Source organism: Bufo bufo, chromosome 4 (genome assembly GCF_905171765.1).
Source record: "Bufo bufo chromosome 4, aBufBuf1.1, whole genome shotgun sequence".
NCBI classification, from domain to species: Eukaryota; Metazoa; Chordata; class Amphibia; order Anura; family Bufonidae; genus Bufo; species Bufo bufo.
This window is the reverse complement of record NC_053392.1, coordinates 117,346,847-117,369,685: the sequence shown is the minus strand read 5'-3', so window position 1 is coordinate 117,369,685 and position 22,839 is coordinate 117,346,847. Positions and strand designations below refer to the sequence as shown.

The 22,839-nt window shown below is 41.5% G+C and overlaps 1 protein-coding gene across 1 annotated transcript in view; it reads right to left on the bottom strand.

Annotated features, from left to right (window-relative positions):
- Window positions 1-22,839, bottom strand: part of RAB6B (RAB6B, member RAS oncogene family) — a 70,396-nt gene that overhangs the window by 29,014 nt on the left and 18,543 nt on the right. Inside the window, exons 2-3 of the mRNA XM_040427699.1 lie at window positions 5,025-5,083; window positions 1,696-1,749 (exon numbers count right to left, since the gene is read on the bottom strand). Of these exons, the coding sequence (XP_040283633.1) occupies window positions 1,696-1,749; window positions 5,025-5,083 (113 nt within the window). The remainder of the gene's footprint in view (window positions 1-1,695; window positions 1,750-5,024; window positions 5,084-22,839) is intronic.

Here is a 22,839-nt window from a genome sequence, read left to right as displayed (position 1 = left end):
CCCCCCCCCCCCCCGCCCCCAGAAAGGCAAAACTGTGCACTTTTCAGAGTGGCCTTTTATTGTGGGCAGTCTAAGGCACACCTGTGCAATATTCATGCTGTCTAATCAGCACCTTGATATGCCACACCTGTGAGGTGGGATGGATTATCTCGGCAAAGGAGAAGTGCTCACTAACACAGATTTAGACAATATTTGAGAGTAATAGGTCTTTTGTGTATGTAGAAAATGTTTCAGATCTTTGAGTTTAGCTCATGCAAAATGGGAGCAAAACCAAAAGTGTTGCATTTATACTTTTGTTCAGTCTATCTATTTATCTATCTATCATCTATCTAGGTGTCTATCTATCTATCTATCCCATCTTTTATCTATCATCTATCTCGTATCTATAAAATTAAGATGTGTCATGATAATCCTCCTTATGGTACTTTGCATACTTAAAGGGCATCTGTCAGCAGATTTGTACCTATGACACTTACTGACCTGTTACATGTGCACTTGGCAGCTGAAGGCATCTGTGTTGGTCCCATGTTCATATGTGCCCGCATTGCTGAGAAATATGCTGTTTTATTATATGCAAATGAGCCTCTAGGGGCAATGGGGGCATTGCTATTACACCTAGAGGATGTGCTTTTTCTGCAACTGCCGCTCCCTCTGCACATTGTTTGACAGGGCCAGGTGTGATGATGAATTCACTGTCTGGCCCTCTCAATCAAAGGGCAGAGAGTGCAACCGTTGCAGAGAAACCGGAGCCTCTAAGTGTAACAGTAACTCCCCCGTTGCTCCTAGAGGCTCATTTGCATATTTTAAAACATTGTTCTCAGTAATGCGGGCACAAATGAACATGGGACCAACACAGATGCCTTCAGCTGCCAAGTGCACATGTAACAGGTCAGTCAGTGTCATAGGTACAAATCTGATGATAGATACTTTTTAAAGGCTATAGACACCTTTGGGAGCACTTTTTAACCCTGCATTTTACTTATTTTGGGCTAGAAATAATTTCTTCAATTGGTGTTTATGAAGAATTTGCAACTCTTTTTCTTCTACAGATTTCCCTTTCACTACATCTACAGACTATTGAGCTGAATCCATCAGGAAGCTGATCTGACAGCTCGATATGTAGCCTTTATCTCTGAGCTCATTATAGCTATATTCTTATCTAATTGATAAAAATTCTGGCTTACAGGAGTGTTTATGAGCTTTTAGGAGTCCAGAGATAAAAGCTACATATCGAGCTGTCAGAGAAGCTCCCTGACAGATTCAGTGTGAGGCTGAGAGCAATAGTCTGTAGATGTAGTGAAAGTGAAAGTTATATAAGAAAAACTGGTGAAATTGTTAATAAAGACCATTTGAAAAAATGTTTTTAGTCCTAATGAATAAAATGAAATGATAACCAAATATTGCCCACAAAGGTGTCGGGTCCAACAAAAACGGAGTTTCCTATTTAGACTGTGGATCTCACTGTAGGACAGGGTAGATGTGAGTGATGACAATCTCTGTTCACCTCTGTGGAATATGTTGGCGCAATATAAAGAACAGCAGATACATGGTCAGAACAAAATAGAAAGATAAGCTGGATTAAAGATAGGCAGGATCCAATATACTGTGCTGCAATAATTGTGTTTAGACCCCATGGATCCAACTCTCATTGTCACTCTATTCAATAGTTCAAAGTTTTAGAAAGAAGAAGCTCACCGTCCGATCCTCCAAATACATTGTCTTTGACAGAAAGTCTATTCCAATGGTAGCCTAGGCGAAAGAGACAAGGCAAGAGTGACATGAAAATATCATAGGGTGGGCGCTGTGCGGAAACCATTCTGACTTCACCCTGACCCACCACATATTTACTCAATTAAATGCAAATCACCATACAAATGTATTGTAATCTCAGTTGTGTTTAATAGGACTGCGGGGGAGGGTGGGGTCCGGGTCTTACGTAAGAAGGACATAGCAATCTTCTTTAACTCCTTAAGGACACAGCCTTATTTCACCTTAAAGGGAACCTGTCATGTGGATATTTGATTATAATCTAACTAATTATATACAATCATTAACTACTAAAAAGTACCTTAGATGTATTCACTTACTGGTGTGACAGATGGTTACCTCATAATATACACACAAAGATGCCACATGCCGCATGCTAATGCTGATTGGAGTCCAGCGTGACGTCAGTGAGTCCAGCGTATATTTAATTCAGAGCTATAGCCACTCCCCTGCCCACCTGCTGCTGATTCATATGGAAAAAAACTGTCATTCAGCAGCAGGTAGGCGGGGAGAGTCAGGAGCTCATGAATATTCAGGACTCATCATTATCAGCTGGAGCTTTTCAATACAAGATGTTGGCAGATTGACTGGGTCAATTAAAGAAAGTGTCAGAGCATTGTGCTAAGAGAATCAGTCACTTATTTATGTTGCCCTTAGTTAAGACACCATAAAACTGGTGACAGGTTCCCTTTAAGGACCAGGCCATTTTTTGCAAATCTGACCAGTATCACTTGAAGTGGTGATAACTTTAAAACGCTTTGACTTATCCAGGCCATTCTGAGATTGTTTTTTCGTCACATATTGTACTTCATGACACTGGTAAAATGAAGTTAAAAAAAATTGCAAATTTCCAAGTTTCAATTTCTCTACTTCTATAATACATAGTAATACCTCCAAAAATAGTTATTACTTTACATTCCCCATATGTCTACTTCATGTTTGGATCATTTTGGGAATGATATTTTATTTTTTGGGGATGTTACAAGGCTTAGAAGTTTAGAAGCAAATCTTGAAATTTTTCAGAAATTTAAAAAAAAACAATTTTTAGGGACCAGTTCAGGTCTGAAGTCACTTTGCGAGGCTTACATAATAGAAACCACCCAAAAATGACCCCATTCTAGAAACTACACCCCTCAAGGTATTCAAAACTGATTTTACAAACTTTGTTAACCCTTTAGGTGTTCCACAAGAATTAATGGAAAATAGAGATACAATTTCAAAATTTGGCAGATTTTCCATTTTAATAATTTTTTTGCAGTTACAAAGTAAGGGTTAACAGACAAACCAAACTCAATATTTATGGCCCTGATTCTGTAGTTTACAGAAACACCCCATATGTGGTCGTAAACTACTGTACGGGCACACGGCAGGGCGCAGAAGGAAAGGAATGCCATACGGTTTTTGGAAGGCAGATTTTGCTGGACTGTTTCTTTTTTACACCATGTCCCATTTAAAGCCCCCCTGATGCAACCTATTAATTTGTAGAAAAGTCTGCTTAAAGGGTTTCTACCATCAGAAATACTGTTATGTAGCTGACTGACATTAACAAGTGTTTTTTACCTTTCTCCCTGCAGCCGTTCTGATAAAATAAGCACTTTTAGGCTGCGTTCACACGGGCGAGATTTCCGCGCGGGTGCAATGCGGTAGGTGAACGCATTGCACCCGCACTGAATCCGGACCCATTCATTTCAATGGGGCTGTTCAGATGAGCGATGATTTTCACGCATCACTTGTGCGTTGCGTGAAAATCGCAGCATACTCTATATTCTGCGTTTTTCACGCAACGCAGGCCCCATAGAAGTGAATGGGGTTGCGTGAAAATCGCAAGCATCCGCAAGCAAGTGCGGATGCGGTGCGATTTTCACGCATGGTTGCTAGGTAACAGTCTATTCACTGTATTATTTTCCCTTATAACATGGTTATAAGGGAAAATAATAGCATTCTGAATGTGAATAGACCCTGAATAGACCCTTATAAACAGAGATCATGGTAAATGTTGCTAGTATTTTATTTTAGTGTTTTCCCCTAAATGACCACCCACTGACTTTTGTCGTTGCTGTCTTAGATGGAGCAGAGCGCTTCTGTCAGCACTTCTGCTCCACGAATAAACTAAAACGAATAGTTCAGATTCGTAGAGTGACCTTTTACTCTACAGCCAGGAAGGGAGGTAGCTCCAATCCCAACTGTTCACCTTTTGATTGCCGCGGTCTGTGATTGCAGCATGATCATAGGGTATTTCCCCCTCTGATTTGGTCCCACTGATCTGATCGGAGGCTGAGTACATAGAAACATAGAAACATAGAATGTGTCGGCAGATAAGAACGATTTGGCCCATCTAGTCTGCCCAATATACTGAGTACTATGGATAGCCCCTGGCCCTATCTTATATGATGGATGGCCTTATGCCTATCCCATGCATGCTTAAACTCCTTCACTGTATTTGCAGCTACCACTTCTGCAGGAAGGCTATTCCATGCATCCACTACTCTCTCAGTAAAGTAATACTTCCTTATATTACTTTTAAACCTTTGCCCCTCTAATTTAAAACTGTGTCCTCTTGTGGTAGTTTTTCTTCTTTTAAATATTCTCTCCTCTTTTTCCTTGTTGATTCCCTTTATGTATTAGTACGCTCTCTGCAGTCAGCCCTGGGGATCTATAAAGGACTCAGGACTGTAAAATTAGTAATCCTACTATAAGGGCACACTAGCGTTGCCCTAACCACAGGCGGTGCTGTAGAGACAGAGAGCATAATGTATTAGCATACAGGAGTGGGAATAATATGTAAGAAAAAAACAAAGCTCATAAAAGTAATAATTAAAAAGTGATTATTTTACATAAAATATATTTTATTGTGCATACTTTACATAAAAGCAAAAAAACTACCCAAAATAACCAGAACAACCAATTTAACAGGTTATCAGTTGTGAAATATGCACATGTAAACAATAAAGTAAAAAAGCAATGTCAAAAAATTGCTTTCTCTAGACTTGAGAAGCAAAAAAAGTATATAAAATTACAAAGTAATGTATATGTACTCTCAAACTGCACCAAAATAAGAAATGTCTTCTGCATAAATCTAGGCCTCATACACCCATGTTGATGAAAAAAAAATAAAAAATTAAGGCAAAAAAGGGAAAAAATAGCTGGTCAATAAGGAGTTAAGTTAATTTCAGATTGGATCAAGTCAGTTATGGAATATTTGCATCATCATAACTGTGAAACCACAATACTCACTAAAGTTGCCGTGTCACACTTACCTGATACGTGTTGTCAAAACTGTCATACATGAACCTCGTGATGAGAGACGTCTTTCCAACTGTAAGATGAGAAAAAAAATGGATTAGTAATAGTATAATCAACATGACATAAAGGAACATGGCTGGGCTTAAAGCAAGCGCTGTAATTCACATTTTTATTGGGATGTTGTTCCCATCATACCAGTCAGGGAACCTGCACTTAAAGGGGTTGTCCAACTACGGTAGGTGAAATTTCACTTTTACAAAAACCATAAACACAATTATAGCAAAGCAGCAGCTAAAACTGCATGTATTTATACAGGTTAAATGTATCAATAATGTACAACTTATTACTAATAAGAAAACCATTAAAAAACCAAAGACATTGGAGCAGATTTATTAATACTGTCTTAAAGAGTTTGGGTGAGACTCTGAAAAAAAAAATTTGAAGATATGTGTGTGAAGATGAAACCCACTTGTGTTGGTCAAGTTGTCCTGTTTCCTGCAGCGTTGCATTATCCTCGCTGCTTCTGGTCCCTGCCTGGCCGGAAGTGCAATGTGCCGACTCAACCATCATGTGCCATCAACGCAACCGTCCAAGCAGGGACAGAGTCACCCCATCATGCAACACATCATGTCCAGCCATCCATAATTTTTTTATGGCCCCTTAAATTTATACATCTTAGAACTAGACTAGATGTTCTAAACGTATCACAATGGATCATGCGGTATGATAAATTTGGCACATCTTTAGACACTATTGTCTTATTTTATGCCCGTCCTTGGTTGCCTTACTTTGCCTTACTTTAGACCATTTTTTTGGCGAAAATTTTCGCACAATGCCCTCTTTTCATCTAAGCCATGCCCTATTGTGCAAAAAGTCTCTAGAAGCCTAATAGATGTGGTGCAGGTCAGGTGTGGCAGAATTCTGACTGTTGAATTAGTAAATCTACCCCAAAAGTTTAGTATATACAGTAACATGCCTGTTTTGACCATGTACATGGAGTCAAAGGCAGTCACTGACACAGCACTGGCAGTTGCCAATAGTGAGGAAGCTTTACACTTTGGTGCCAAAGTTTGGGTGGCAGTACTGTAAGCAGGGGTGAAGCTATAGAGGGTGTAGAGGTAGAAGTCGCACATCGGCCCTGTTGCCTTCGGGGGTCCCTCTGCCATAAGATAAGATACCAATATGATGTACTACATCTGGTAAGTGAAGGACCTGTTACTGATTTTGCATTGGAGTCCAGGAGCTGCAGCACCAGGAAAAAACCCTTTACCAGTAGCTGCTGTCAAGTCATAAAAAAAAAAATCAATTTGTCCATTCTTAAAGGCTATGTAGAACTTTGGGGGCATTTTTTAAATTATTGCATTGTACATATTTTGAGCTAAAAAAAAGAACTTTTAATAGGTCTTTATTAAAAATATGGAAATATGGAATCCTTTTTGTGTACATAGCTGAGATGCTGTAGTAGCAGCCTGTGGATTTTCTGTCTTTCCCATCAGACCAGGAGCGGACGGACTACTTATCTCTGCTCTCTGACCTTATAAACACTCATTGTAGCTCAGTTCTTATCTTACTGATAGAAATGTAGTTTAAATAAGTTTTTATGACTTCTCAGTAGTTTAGAGATAAGGTTTATTAGATGACCGCACAAAGTGAAAGTACCAGTCACACAGCTCGAAAAACAGTTAAGCCTTTGTGACAGAACAGCTAAATATTTTTAATAAAAGTCAATTGAAAATAAGATTTTTAGCCAAAAATGAGTAAAATGCAATCACAAACAAAAATTGCCTCCAAAGGTGTACATAGCCTTTAAAGTCACCATACACATTAGTGTATTGTCGACCTAACCCTCCAAGAATGGCAGGTTTGGCAAACAGTCTAATCTGTATGGGAAGCTCCTGACTCTCCTCCGACATATTTTGTAAAGTGAATTTTTTCACCCAATCCTCCAGTTCTCCTGGGATATATACACGTTTTGGCCAAACCGAATGCTGTCGAACGAACGCATTGGCCGACAGCTATTGAATATGAAGGGCAGCTTTTAGTTATATCTGTTTCCAGGGAAGCTGAAGGACCTTCCAATATGGCCACCATTAGAGCTTCTGCAGCGGCTTACCCTCAGCTTTCTCATACAAACAGCATCTATAGGCAAGGTGTATACAGGACACTAAAACAGATGTTTTTAATGACGCCTATAGGAACTGTAGACGCCATTGTTGGGAGTTAACCAGCTTTGTGGCTGAATAGCATTTTCTACAACTGAAGAAAAAAGTGTGGCCCCATAGAGTCGACATCCGAAGGGTTTATATTATTTGCACATGTCCATTTCCTGCAGTATTGGAATCTCTACTAAATGTTATTTAGACTCTGAAATTCGCATTCTTTTAAATGACAAAGAATAAACCTTTGTATTTTGTGATAGAAGAAGGTCTTTCAGACTGAGGAGTCTAACAATCTTCTTTGCATGAACATTTTCACAACATTTTCATTCTTGAGTTTTTTCCTTGTGTGAACTGACTGGGAGTATACTAGAGAAGATGTAGCACAAAGAGCTTTCTACAGAGCCTGCCCAGTGTTATGCTGACCATACAGAAAATATAGAGATTTCCCCCATACCTTCCTTCTTCCTGGACTGATCCAGTGTGAGGAGTGAGGATCATTCCTCACATTGCACTTGGCATCCAGGTATTCTCAGTGCTCTCCACTGTCCTACATTGCTTGCCTGTTATTTTCTTGTCTGCACTGACTGGGAGTATACTAGAGAAGATGCTGGACAGACAAAGAGCTTTCTTCAGAACATGCCCGGTGTTAGGTTGGCAATACAATCTCCCCCTTCAAAATGTAAGCTCAGACTGGCCTAACATGCAGTTTTATTTCAACATGAAGATAGGGAATAAACCTTTGCCAAGAGGAATAAAGTATCTGCCATGTTAATATCCAATGTGCCAGATCTTATGCAGATGTCAGGGTGGGGCTGTCAACATGCTCCCAGGAGTATAGGTTTGTTTATATACAGGGGCAGACTGGGCATAGACCCTACAGGGAAATGTCCTGGTGGGCCGATACCCAGGGGGCTGCCCGAGCCCTCCTCATGCCTGTAATTATACATAATATAATGCTAGGAGCATCAGCTACTTATGCACCTGGCTGGCGGTGGCAGATCCCCTCCTAAATTCAACGGTATTGCCATCCTCAGGACGGTGATACAGTTGAATACTGCATGGGGGGTTGGCAGTATTTCATACTGCATTGTGGTATTTGTTTCTGCTGGGGCAGTATTTGTGCTGCACTGTGGTATTTGTTTCTGCTGGGATGGTATTTGTGCTGCACTGTGGTATTTGTTTCTGCTGGGATGGTATTTTGTGCTTCCAACTACATGGGGCTACTTTTAGTTTTTTTTCAGGGTCACTTTAAAGGGGTTGTGTCACTTCACAAATAGCATTTATTATGTATAGAATGTTAATATACAAATTTATTGTGATTGCCCATATTGCCTCCTTTGCTGGCTGGATTCATTTTTCCATCACATTATACACTGCTTGTTTCCATGGTTACGACCACCCAGCAATCCATCAGCGGTGGCTGTGCTTGCACACCATAGAAAAAAGCACCAGCCTATGTACATTCCCACGGTCCCGGCCACCAGAGAAAGCAATACTTTTTTCTGTATTGTGCCAGCACGGCCACTGGTGACAGATTGCAGGGGTAGTCATAACCATGGAAACAAGCAGTTTACACAAAACAGACAAGAATAGGACATGTTCTATCTTTTTTGCGAGGCTGTGGAATGGACATACGGATGCAGACAGCACACTGTGTGCTGTCCGCATTTTTTGTGGTCCCATTTTAAAAATAGGATCGGATGTGGAGCAAAAAATACGGTCATGTGAATGGGGCCTGTCACAGCTTTAGTAGATACGGCTGGTGGCTGTTGAAAAATGGAACTGAGCATGTGCGACCACCACAGCAGGTGGATGTGCACATTGCTATGCAGATTAAACACTCACAACTGGAGCTATTGGATTTATTTACATCTACTATTAAAATGCATCACTGAATCTCCATATTGACTGCACCTCTGTTCACGTATATACTATTGGAGATTAATGACTGTGACCTTTATTGCTACACCACTGCAGTCTCCATACTTTCACCATTTACAGACTGCAGGCTCCATAAACACTACCTGTATTGCATCAACAGTGCCAGGAAGAGATGCTGGATTTCCTTTGCCTGCTCTACCCTTGAAGTGTAACGATAATTCTTTTTTTTTTTTTTTTTCTTTTTTTTTTTTAGTATGTAGAGGCAGTGATAATGACTATTTTTGTAATGTACTTTATTTACTGAAATTATTTATTAATTAAATTAATTATTTGTGTGTTATTAGTTTAAGCAGACTGTGATTGTCTATTGTTGCGACTTAGATGAAGATCAGATCAAATTTTATGACCAATTTGTGCAGAAATCCATATCATTCCAAAGGGTTCACATACTTTTTCTTGCAACTATATATATATATATATATATATATATATAGTGAGGCAGTGACAGGAGTCATTTATGATGGGAGATATGTGTCACCCAGAATGCTGCAGGAAGCATTCTAAAAGAGGTTTTGTTTGCACCGGGAACGTGTCACCAAGGTGCCCGGCCTTGGTGGAGTAAAGGCCCCTAGATTAGGTGTCCACTAAGGTAGTTGGTGGACACCTTGATAGATAGCATAGCTGGTTCCAGCTAGTCCGGGTCGGGCTTTTACTAAGAACAGGCAATGTGCTGGGTGGGTGCCTGTTCCCCATGCTCCAGTCCGGGACTTGCGGCATGCTCATGTCCAGAGATTCTATTTAATCCTGCTGTTGGACTTAGGTGTGTTTCAGTCTGGGGAAGAAGGTAGACAGTGTGAGGTAACACTGTCAGTGTGTGCTCCTGTTTGTTGGACCCGGCTGTGATCCGGATTTATCTAAATAAAGAAGACTTTGATGAACTTTGTGGTGTCCCTGCTTCTGTAGACTGGTCAAGTGGGTACGGTTCCTTAAAATATATATAAATATATATATAGAGGGAGAGAGGCAGTGAGGGCAGCAGCAGTCAGTGTGGATATATAAATATATATATACACTGCTCAAAAAAATAAAGGGAACACTTAAACAACACAATGTAACTCCAAGTCAATCACACTTCTGTGAAATCAAACTGTCCACTTAGGAAGCAACACTGAGTGACAATCAACTTCACATGCTGTTGTGCAAATGGTATAGACAACAGGTGGAAATTATAGGCAATTAGCAAGACACCCCCAATAAAGGAGTGGTTCTGCAGGTGGTGACCACAGACCACTTCTCAATTCCTATGCTTCCTGGCTGATGCTTTGGTCTCTTTTGAATGCTGGCGGTGCTTTCACTCTATTGGTAGCATGAGACGGAGTCTACAACCCACACAAGTGGCTCAGGTAGTGCAGCTTATCCAGGATGGCACATCAATGCGAGCTGTGGCAAGAAGGTTTGCTGTGTCTGTCAGCGTAGTGTCCAGAGCATGGAGGCGCTACCAGGAGACAGGCCAGTACATCAGGAGACGTGGAGGAGGCCGTAGGAGGGCAACAACCCAGCAGCAGGACCGCTACCTCCGCCTTTGTGCAAGGAGGAACAGGAGGAGCACTGCCAGAGCCCTGCAAAATGACCTCCAAATGTGCATGTGTCTGCTCAAACAGTCAGAAACATACTCCATGAGGGTGATATGAGGGCCTGACGTCCACAGGTGGGGGTTGTGCTTACAGCCCAACACCATGCAGGATGTTTGGCATTTGCCAGAGAACACCAAGATTGGCAAATTCGCCACTGGCGCCCTGTGCTCTTCACAGATGAAAGCAGGTTCACACTGAGCACATGTGACAGACGTGACAGAGTCTTGAGACGCCATGGAGAACGTTCTGCTGCCTGCAACATCCTCCAGCATGACCGGTTTGGCATTGGGTCAGTAATGGTGTGGGGTGGCATTTCTTTGGAGCGCCACACAGCCCTTCATGTGCTCGCCAGAGGTAGCCTGACTGCCATTAGGTACCGAGATGAGATCCTCAGATCCCTTGTGAGACCATATGCTGGTGCGGTTGGCCCTGGGTTCCTCCTAATGCAAGACAATGCTAGACCTCATGTGGCTGGAGTGTGTCAGCAGTTCCTGCAAGACGAAGGCATTGATGCTATGGACTGGCCGCCCGTTCCCCAAACCTGAATCCAATTGAGCATTCTGGGACATCATGTCTCGCTCTATCCACCAACGTCACGTTGCACCACAGACTGTCCAGGAGTTGGCAGATGCTTTAGTCCAGGTCTGGGAGGAGATCCCTCAGGAGACCGTCCGCCACCTCATCAGGAGCATGCACAGGCGTTGTATGGAGGTCATACAGGCACGTGGAGGCCACACACACTACTGAGCCTAATTTTGACTTGTTTAAAGGACATTACATCAAAGTTGGATCAGCCTGTAGTGTGTTTTTCCACTTTAATTTTGAGTGTGACTCTAAATCCAGACCTCCATGGGTTAAAAATTTGATTTCCATTTTTTTATTTTTGTGTGATTTTGTTGTCAGCACATTCAACTATGTAAAGAACAAAGTATTTCAGAAGAATATTTAATTAATTCAGATCTAGGATGTGTTATTTTTGTGTTCCCTTTATTTTTTTGAGCAGTGTATATATATATATATATATATATATATATATATATATATATATATAGAAAAAAGTGGCAGCACCATCTGATGAAAAAACAGAAGGGTGCAACTGGCCCAATTGGGATAAGCAAACCCAGTATATAGAAATAGAAAAACGGGCAGCACTCCATGAAGTAAAAAAATGCAAAAAAAAGTTTATTCACCCATACAGGCAATGCGACGTTTCGGCTCACTACTGGAGCCTTCCTTGAGGAAGGCTCCAGTAGTGAGCCGAAACGTCACATTGCCTGTATGGGTGTATAAACTTTTTTTTGCATTTTTTTACTTCATGGAGTGCTGCCATTTATATATATATATATATATATATATATATACATACACACACACACACTTCTGTAATGAAATCTGAGGTGAATAGACAGATAGATAGACAGATAGATAGATCTCATATTCTCCTAAACTTACATTATCAATAGCTAATTGTATAGCAGTGGCTAATTGATCTATTGAGCAAATGCAAATGGTGCCTCTAGATGCCAGCCCGTCTGAAGACTAGGTGAGAAACTCCACATTCTCAGAGGAAGCCCCCATTTAGCACAGGCCTGCTAATTGCAAACTATTTGGGCATCCTAATGAAGACCTGGGAGGGGGATACTTAAAATGCACAGCCACCCTAGACATGTTGGCTGCTAGACCAGTGGGTGGTCTAACCCATTCAGTAGATGAATGAAATAATATCAGAAGCCATAACTCCGACCTCATGGCACCCACAGCCTCAGAACCCTAATAATTGTGTTCAGCCTGACATGGGCTTCGGGCAGAGTTTATGCACGCCATACTGGACAGAAGGCATTTTTCGGTATTCAGGATCTGGCCTTCTGGAAATCATAACTCAATCATATTTGGTGTCTGTATGACCGGGACGAAGCAACTCAGATTATGGGATAGAAACATAGAAACATAGAATGTGTCGGCAGATAAGAACCATTTGGCCCATCTAGTCTGCCCAATATATCTGAATACTATGGATAGCCCCTGGCCCTATCTTATATGAAGGATAGCCATATGCCTATCCCATGCACGCTTAAACCCCTTCACTGTATTTGCAGCTACCACTTCTGCAGGAAGGCTATTCCATGCATCCACTACTGTCTCAGTAAAGTAATACTTCCTGATATTACTTTTAAACCTTTGCCCCTCTAATTTAAAACTGTGTCCTCTTGTGGTAGTTTTTCTTCTTTTAAATATGCTCTCCTCCTTTACCGAGTTGGAGGGATCATGCCTGTACCCGCAGTCCCTGTCATACAGCGAGGAATCACTGTGATTCATATTGCCACCTCAGTCAGTCTTCTGGGAAGGTGGGGCAGAAACCTGAATAATATCAGATGTCCCAGAAGGCAGACCAAAAGGAGGGAGATTCCCTCACAGCCCACCCCTCGGCTGAGGGGGGATAAAAATGGGTGTTTGGGAACAGGTAATGGTCAGCCATTTTGGGGATCCACATCGTTTGGAGTGACTGCCCATATCTTCAGCTGTCCCCACAGCCAGAATATAACTGCTGCATCCCAGTAAGCCAATATTCTGTATTTTATCCTGTTTATTTTATCTGTTCATTGCATTGTTATTGTATGTATATTTTGTTTTTATCTTTTATCTGACACTTTCTTTTTGTATTGTAAAACAAAACACGCAATGCAACAGCTCTCTGCAAACCAAATAAAGTAAAAAAAAAATGCATAATAATTGCTAGTGCTATACTTAGAAATTAGAGATGCTTGGCAAATCATTTTGTACAAAATTATTTGAGCCCGTCTGCCGCACGTCAAGGCGATCTCTGTAAGACGGGAACCTAAAACTAAATTCTACCTGTTATGTGCCATGATGGCTACCATACAATTCAGGGAGTGTAGGTTCCACATGCATGCTGGGCCTACTTTAATTTCTGTCATCTTTGGTGCCAAAATGGCCTCCATTATATCCAAGGAATGCAGGTACCAACAGAGATCGCCTTGACGTGCGGCAGACGGGCTCAAATAATTTTGTACAAAATGATTTGCCAAGCATCTTTAATTTATAAGTATAGCACTAGCAATTATTATGCATTTTTGTACTTTATTTGGTTTGCAGAGAGCTGTTGCATTGCATGTTTTGTTTCACAGTGTTGTTCTCAGCCATAGCAACGTGCCCCTGCGTATTGGGATGTGCTGACTGACCCCCTTTTTCTTTGCAGTTTGTACTGGATGTGTGGCTGACACCTCAGTCGTGCACTCCTGACCAGCTCGTCTGCCCCATAGGCTGATTTTAATTAGTGTGAGTATATAGCTTGGCCTGCTCTCCCTCACTCACTGGAAGCCATTTGGCACCAGGAGAGGTATAGTTGTGGACTCTCATTGCAGTCTTTGGTGGCCATTTGGCACCTGGAGTGGGGTGGGCCCGGCATGCATGTTGGTACCTGCATTCCTTGGATATAATGGAGGCCATTTTGGCACCAAAAATGAGAGAAATTAAAGCAGGCCCAGCATGCATGTGGAACCTACACTCCCTGAATTGTATGGTAGCCGTCATGGCACATAACAGGTAGAATTTAGTGTTAGGAACCAGTCTTACAGAGATCGCCTTGACGTGCGGCAGACGGGCTCAAATAATTTTGTACAAAATGATTTGCCAAGCATCTCTAACTTATTAGTATAACACTTGCAATTATTATGCAATTTTGTACTTTATTTGGTTTGCAGAGAGCTGTTGCATTGAATGTTTTGTTTTACAGTGTTGTTCTCAGCCATAGCAACGTGCCCCTGCGCTTTGGGATGTGCTGACTGACCCCCTTTTTATTTTCTTTTTGTATTGCACTGCGCTATTGTGTATTAAATTTAAACATTATTAAGTCCCTTCCTTGTGGTCTTATAGAACTTGCTCTTTCGGAGGGAATAACGTTACCAGTAGTGTTTCAGAGTATTTTAGGTCCTATATAGATAACCTGTGTTACGGTGTTAAATTTGGGTTGAAAGAATATCTGAGTATAGGCCCCTATTGCCTTATAGTATAGGTGGTGGCAGCTATTGTGATAGAAAATATTGGGGTGTTAGAATCTAGGGGAGTAAGTTAGCATAATTCCGTCATCTAGAATAGGTGGGTGGGAATTTCTGTGGTCACTTGATGAGCTCATTAGTATAATTCACCCCAGTGATGTGACCTATTGAGTAGGGATCGTGACAACATCCATATATATGAAGAGAGGCAGTGAAGACAGCAGCAGTCAGTGTGGAGCGCTGATATATATATATATACATCCATATATATGGAGATAGGCAGTAAGGGCAGCAGCAGTCAGTGTGGCGCTCTAGTATGTATATATATATATATATATATATATACATCCATCTATATGGAGAGAGGCAGTGAGGGCAGCAGCAGTCAGTGTGGAGCGCTAATATATATATACACTCACCTAAAGAATTATTAGGAACACCTGTTCTATTTCTCATTAATGCAATTATCTAGTCAACCAATCACATGGCAGTTGCTTCAATGCATTTAGGGGTGTTGTCCTGGTCAAGACAATCTCCTGAACTCCAAACTGAATGTCAGAATGGGAAAGAAAGATGATTTAAGCAATTTTGAGCGTGGCATGGTTGTTGGTGCCAGACGGGCCGGTCTGAGTATTTCACAATCTGCTCAGTTACTGGGATTTTCACGCACAACCATTTCTAGGGTTTACAAAGAATGGTGTGAAAAGGGAAAAACATCCAGTATGCGGCAGTCCTGTGGGCGAAAATGCCTTGTGGATGCTAGAGGTCAGAGGAGAATGGGCCGACTGATTCAAGCAGATAGAAGAGCAACGTTGACTGAAATAACCACTCGTTACAATCGAGGTATGCAGCAAAGCATTTGTGAAGCCACAACACGCACAACCTTGAGGCGGATTGGCTACAACAGCAGAAGACCCCACCGGGTACCACTCATCTCCACTACAAATAGGAAAAAGAGGCTACAATTTGCACGAGCTCACCAAAATTGGACTGTTGAAGACTGGAAAAATGTTGCCTGGTCTGATGAGTCTCGATTTCTGTTGAGACATTCAAATGGTAGAGTCCGAATTTGGCGTAAACAGAATGAGAACATGTATCCATCCTCTGATGGCTACTTCCAGCAGGATAATACACCATGTCACAAAGCTCGAATCATTTCAAATTGGTTTCTTGAACATGACAATTGTCATGACAAGAGTTCACTGTACTAAAATGGCCCCCACAGTCACCAGATCTCAACCCAATAGAGCATCTTTGGGATGTGGTAGAACGGGAGCTTCGTGCCCTGGATGTGCATCCCTCAAATCTCCATCAACTGCAAGATGCTATCCTATCAATATGGGCCAACATTTCTAAAGAATGCTATCAGCACCTTGTTGAATCAATGCCACATAGAATTAAGGCAGTTCTGAAGGTATTAGTATGGTGTTCCTAATAATTCTTTAGGTGTGTATATATATATATATATATATATATATATATCCATCCATATATATGGAGAGAGGCAGTGAGGGCAGCAGCAGTCAGTGTGGAGTGCTGATATAAATATATATATATATATATATATATATATACACAGTCAGGTCCATAAATATTGGGACACCGACACAATTCTAACATTTGTGGCCCTATACACCACCACAAGGAAGGAATTACAACAGTTTGCATATGTTCCTCCCACTTGTTAAGGGACCAAAAGTAATGGGACAATTGACTTCTAAGCTATTCCATGGCCAGGTGTGTGTTATTCCCTCATTATCCCAATTACAATGAGCAGATAAAAGGTCCAGAGTTCATTTCAAGTGTGCTATTTGCATCTGGAATCTGTTACTGTCAACTCTCAAGATGGCATCCAAAGAGCTGTCACTATCAGTGAAGCAAGCCATCATTAGGCTGAAAAAACAAAACAAACCCTTAAGAGAGATAGCAAAAACATTAGGCGTGGCCAAAACAACTGTTTGGAACATTCTTAAAAAGAAGGAACGCACCGGTGAGCTCAGCAACACCAAAAGACCCAGAAGACCACGGAAAACAACTGTGGTGGATGACCAAAGAATTCTTTCCCTGGTGAAGAAAACACCCTTCACAACAGTTGGCCAGATCAAGAACACTCTCCAGGAGGTAGGTGTATGTGTGTCAAAGTCAACAATCAAGAGAAGACTTCACCAGAGTGAATACAGAGGGTTCACCACAAGATGTAAACCATTGGTGAGCCTCAAAAACAGGAAGGCCAGATTACAGTTTGCCAAACGAAATCTAAAAAAGCCTTCACAGTTCTGGAACAACATCCTATGGATAGATGAGATCAAGATCAACTTGTACCAGTGATGGGAAGAGAAGAATATGGAGAAGGAGAGGAACTGCTCATGATCCTAAGCATACCACCTCATCAGTGAAGCATGGTGGTGGTAGTGTCATGGCGTGGGCATGTATGGCTGCCAATGGAACTGGTTCTCTTGTAGTTATTGATGATGTGACTGCTGACAAAAGCAGCAGGATGAATTCTGAAGTGTTTCGGGCAATATTATCTGCTCATATTCAGCCAAATGCTTCAGAACTCATTGGACGGCGCTTCTCAGTGCAGATGGACAATGGCCCAAAGCATACTGCAAAAGCAACCAAAGAGTTTTTTAAGGTAAAGAAGTGAAATGTTATGCAATGGCCAAGTCAATCACCTGACCTGAATCCGATTGAGCATGCATTTCACTTGCTGAAGACAAAACTGAAGGGAAAATGCCCCAAGAACAAGCAGGAACTGAAGACAGTTGCAGTAGAGGCCTGGCAGAGCATCACCAGGGATGAAACCCAGCGTCTGGTGATGTCTATGCGTTCCAGACTTCAGGCTGTAATTGACTGCAAAGGATTTGCAACCAAGTATTAAAAAGTGAAAGTTTGATTTATGATTATTATTCTGTCCCATTACTTTTGGTTCCTTAATAAGTGGGAGGCACATATGCAAACTGTTGTAATTCCTACACCGTTCACCTGATTTGGATGTAAATACCCTCAAATTAAAGCTGACATTCTGCAGTTAAAGCACATCTTGTATGTTTCATTTCAAATCCATTGTGGTGGTGTATAGAGCCAAAAATGTGAGAATTGTGTCAATGTCCCAATATTTATGGACCTGACTGTATATACATCCATATATATGGAGAGAGGCAGTGAGGGCAGCAGCAGTCAGTGTGGAGTGCGTCTCCACAGTTAAGTAAACAGAAGATGGGACGTTGCTAATACAAGAAATTAGCCACTTCAGAGATATTTTTCTCATAGAAATGTTTGGTTTCAATAATTAAATATATTAGAAAAATGGTCAGTATCACTGTCCCTATAACGTGATGCTACTTGCACGCCAAGTAGGATCGATGGTGACAATGGAAGGCTGTTGCCCATAGTACATAAGATATCACCACAGCACTCGTCTTTCTTTTGCTTTTTTATTTCATAATATAAATCAGTTCGATTATTAGTATTGGTCCATAAAGTATAACAATTATAATAATTGATACGGCTCACATTATTAAAGGGTAACTGTCATATTTTCTTTATTTGCTAGTTTATTAGAGCTAGGCATGTATACCTGAGTTAGTCTGCCAATGATTGTCAAAAGATCTGTAATTACCTTATAATAACAGCTTTCATTAATATCCTCTGTCCCTTTCCACTGCTCCATTAAAAGACCGTTGCTAGGGCTTGTCTGTCTTCCCTTTAATGTAAACAGAAGACACACTGCATGCCTGCATTAGGCTTCAGAGTGAGGAGGTGTGTCTCTCAGTAATCCAATCTGATTGGCTGGCAGGGAGCTGCAGGATACAGCAAGTGTGTATGGGAAGTGAGGGAAAGCAGTTTTGGCCTCAGAGAACTGGCAGAGAAGCCATCTTGAGAAGGTCATCATATTGTAAATGTTTAAACAGCCGTAACTAAGGAAAAAACTCAAGGAAAATGGTATGTGAAGAAACTAAAGATTGTTTTATGCTTAATGCTGCTGCAGTAGTAACATATGCTAAAATGGATTTTTTGATGAAAACATGACAGTTACCCTTTAAGACGTTTCGGTCCAAGAAGGGACCTTCCTCAGTATCACGAGCCTGTCCTGCAACTATGTAGAACTGACAGTGGACCCCTATATCACTGCCCCTACACATTACAAAAAAAAAGAAGGCCAGTTACACATTAAAGCTGGATCACTGTTCGTATAGAGAACAACTCCATAAGCATTAAGGAATTGCTGTGACGGTAGTTACTAGTTACTGCCAGTATTCATCAGGTTAAAATAAAACCTCCACATATTTGTTGCAGAGGAGCCACCTTAACTGACCGAGAGGGTCTGACAGGCGCCCGTCTCTTTTGTATTGTAACTAAGCAACAAAGACAGAAGGGACCTTTCAGCCTTACTTCAGATTTTCCCCAGAGACCTTGCAGGAGAACAACCCTCAGAGTAAATATTCCTAATGAAATCTTTCTTCTGGTCCACAATAGTAAGAAGCTACATTGCAGGAAAGGCAGTGCCCAGTATACCAGCCCTGAACACACCATGCAGCCAGGCCGCTCATCCGTGTCCATTGTAAGCTCAACTGTAAGGCGGCAGGCCTCATGCACACAAACGTATATTCTTTCCTTGTCCGTTCCGTATTTTTTGAGGATCCTTTTTTGCGGACCGCAAAATACATACGGTCGTATTTATGAGGCCTAAGTGATATAAAATCTATATGTTCCTAGAACTGTAATTAGAGATGAGCGAATTTTATAAAAGTAAAATTTGGCTGATTCGCCGAATTTCACAAAAATATTTGCTTCGTGATGAATTACTTTGTCACGAATCGCATTTTTTTGTAAGTAGTGGGTGCAATGACAGAGAGCTGTGATAGCGCCACCCCCGTCATTGTACCCCTCAGATGCCGCATTCATACAGCATCTGAGTGTAAAATTAACAATAATTTTTTTAAAATTAAACTTACCGCCTCAATTTACTCGCGACGGGCCAGCACCCGCCATCTTAATTGAAGATCTTGGCCGAAATCCTGCGCAGCACTAGATTATGATGTCATCACGCCAGCCAGCGTGATGATGTCATCTCGCGCTGCACAGGATTTCGACCGAGATCTTCAAGCAAGATGTAGGCTGGCGGCCCGTTGCGAGCAAATGGAGGAGTTTGAATTATTATTATTATTTTTTTTTAATACTATTTCAGGTTAAATCGATTCGCTGACACGAAGCACGAGGAAATTCGGCTTCTAGGCGAATTGAATTTATCCTGAAATACGGATCAAATTCCACTTCGATTCGCTCATCTCTAACTGTAATGTCCAACATACTGTGAGAGAGTCATTTCTCCAGTGAACTGAGATGCCCAACAATTAATCCCAGACTGAACCAAGTCATTAGGATTCTCCTCAAAGACGCTGTGTCCTTCTGTGAACTGCTCGCATCCCAGAGAAAGGTGATCGCTTTGCAGACCTTGTAGCCGGCACAAAGCACTTTCCATGTCTGGTCTGGATGACTGACAGCTCCCCTATAACAACACCGACACTGTCTGCAGGAACAGCCTGGCTGTCAAGAAGCCGAGAGCTACCTGACATTATTATTCTGTTTAGAGATGAATATTAGAGGAGGCCATTTTACTGGGAAAACATCTACAAGGACATATAAAGGGCACTTCCCTATCAAAATAGAAAATCAGTAAAAGGGAGCCCTTGAGTTGTCCTCTTCTTACAAGATGTTCAAGGTGGTCTTATCTGTTTTTGAGAAAACAGGATGATAACTAATATGGTTGCCTCTGCAACTCCTTCCAGATGCCGTAGGCTGATACACAGGGCAATGATTGGGAATGAACCGTTCCCGATTGTGTGAGCTGCAATTACGTGCAGCAATTAGAGATGAACAAAGTTCTGAAAAATTCGATTCGGCTGCTTCGCCGAATTTCACAAGGAAACTGTGATAAATTACTTTCTCACAAAGCGCATTCCTTTGTACGTCCCGGGCGCAACGGAGAGGAATGGCGATCGTGCCGTCCCCCAACATTCAGCCCCTCAGGTGCCGCGTTCATCGCTGATCGCGGCATCTGAGGCTACAATTTTGGCCCTTCAGGAGTTAATCAGGTTAAAAGAAAAAATAAATAAATACTCATCTCATACATCTGCTCGCGTATAGGTTGTTGCGACCATCTTGATTGAAGACACCACGCAAAATCTCGCTCGGTGATGTGATGACATCATCATGTTGGCCAGGCGTGGTGACATCATTTTTCAGGAAAAATATTTGTTACCACAACGAGCAAGGAAATTCAAATTTTTCCTGAAATTTGGATCAAAGTTATTTTGTTTTGCTTCGATTCGCTCAACGGCTATTATCCTCTCTTTGTGGGGATGAATGATCGCTACTCCAATTGTTCATCCCCATACCGATTCATTGTCAGAAGCAGATCTCTGTCTACACAGGATGATCTGCGGCTGACATAAGAGACTATTAGTGCTGCATAAACTATCGGATCAGTGGCACATTTACACAGGCCAATTAACAGGAACGAGCATTCGTAGGATAATTGGCCCGATCCTCAGCCCATGTGAAAGTGCTTTTAGACACCTAAATGGTAAATAGTAAATCTGTCTACCATACTGCAACTCTATACCTCCGCATAATACTAGCAAAGCTGGGTTACATACCAAGTGCTATGATGGCTCCACTATATACTTGTCACCCGCCTTTCCCAGCAACAGATAATAATAATGAATTTTTCACAACTTGCGAGATTTTATTTTACTTCAGTATAGTATTTTTACTATACTCTTATTATTATTATATGATATTATGCTTGTTTTTATGGTTAAATAAAAGACCATTTCAATAGAGAGTGCAGGGAAAGCGAACACGTGACAACACTGAGAGAGAAGATGGAGGAAGATTCATTTGGAAGCCATTAACCGTATTCAGCCGAAGACCTCATTAAGTATTGATTACCTAAGAAGGAAATTGGTGCACTCTGGGATTAAGCACGCACAGCTTCATGGCGGTTAGGAATGGTGGTCTACAGCATTTGCACTATTCCACCTTTAACATCCAAGAGAGCCTCAGATGTAATAGTAAGCAGTTTATGTTCCTGCTCACATAGTAAGTCCTGCATTGCCTGGTACCGTAGATCACATCATAATGTCAGAGACACAACATTGTTGAGGTTCTGTATCAGATAAGCGGACATATTAATTGTGTCCGTTCCGGTTTTTTTTGCAGACCGTATACGGAACCATTAATTTCAATGGGTCTGCAATCCCGTGTGCATTGCGTTTCCATATGTCCGTATTTCCGTTCCGCAAAAAAAAATAGAACATGTCCTATTATTGTCCATATTACGGACAAGGATGGGACTGTTCTATTAGGGGCCAGCTGTTCCATTTCGCAAAATACGGAATGCACATGGACGTCATCCGTATTTTTTGTGGATGCATTTTTTGCGGACCGCAAAATACATACGGTCATGGGCATGAGCCATTATAAAGACATGGGGGAGATTTATCAAATTGTTGTAAAGTAGAACTGGCTTAGTTGCCCATAGCAACCAATCAGATTCCTCCTTTCATTTTCCAAAGGAGCTGTGAAAAATGAAAGGTGGAATCTGATTGGTTGCTATGGGCAACTAAGCCAGTTCTACTTTACACCAGTTTGATAAATCTCCCCCCCATGATACATAGCTACTAGACCCGAAACCCCAGCATCTTTGGCCAAAGACTGACTCTGCCAGCGGATGGCGCTGCCAGCCAGGAGTTTTCCGGCTGAGGGGGATATGTAGTATGACATGGTGGCCATTCAGATGACTTGCTGTCTTGCAATACAAAGGCAACCCAGGTCCACCAAACCCTGAGCCGCTCCTACAAAGCTGCTCCCTGTTCTGGGTCATAAAGGAGGGTCCCGAGTGGCAAACCCCATCTATGATGTTTATATGCCCCAATAGGACATTATGAGTGTACTTATCACATTAACCCTTTCAGGACACAACCTATTTTTATTTTTAATATTCCCTTTTTTTCTCCCTGCCTTTTTTAGTTTTCCATTCACATAGTCGTACGAGGACATGTCTTTTATGGGACAAGTAGTATTTTTTTTAATAGCAACGTTTGATTTACCATAGCGTGTATTGGAAAACAG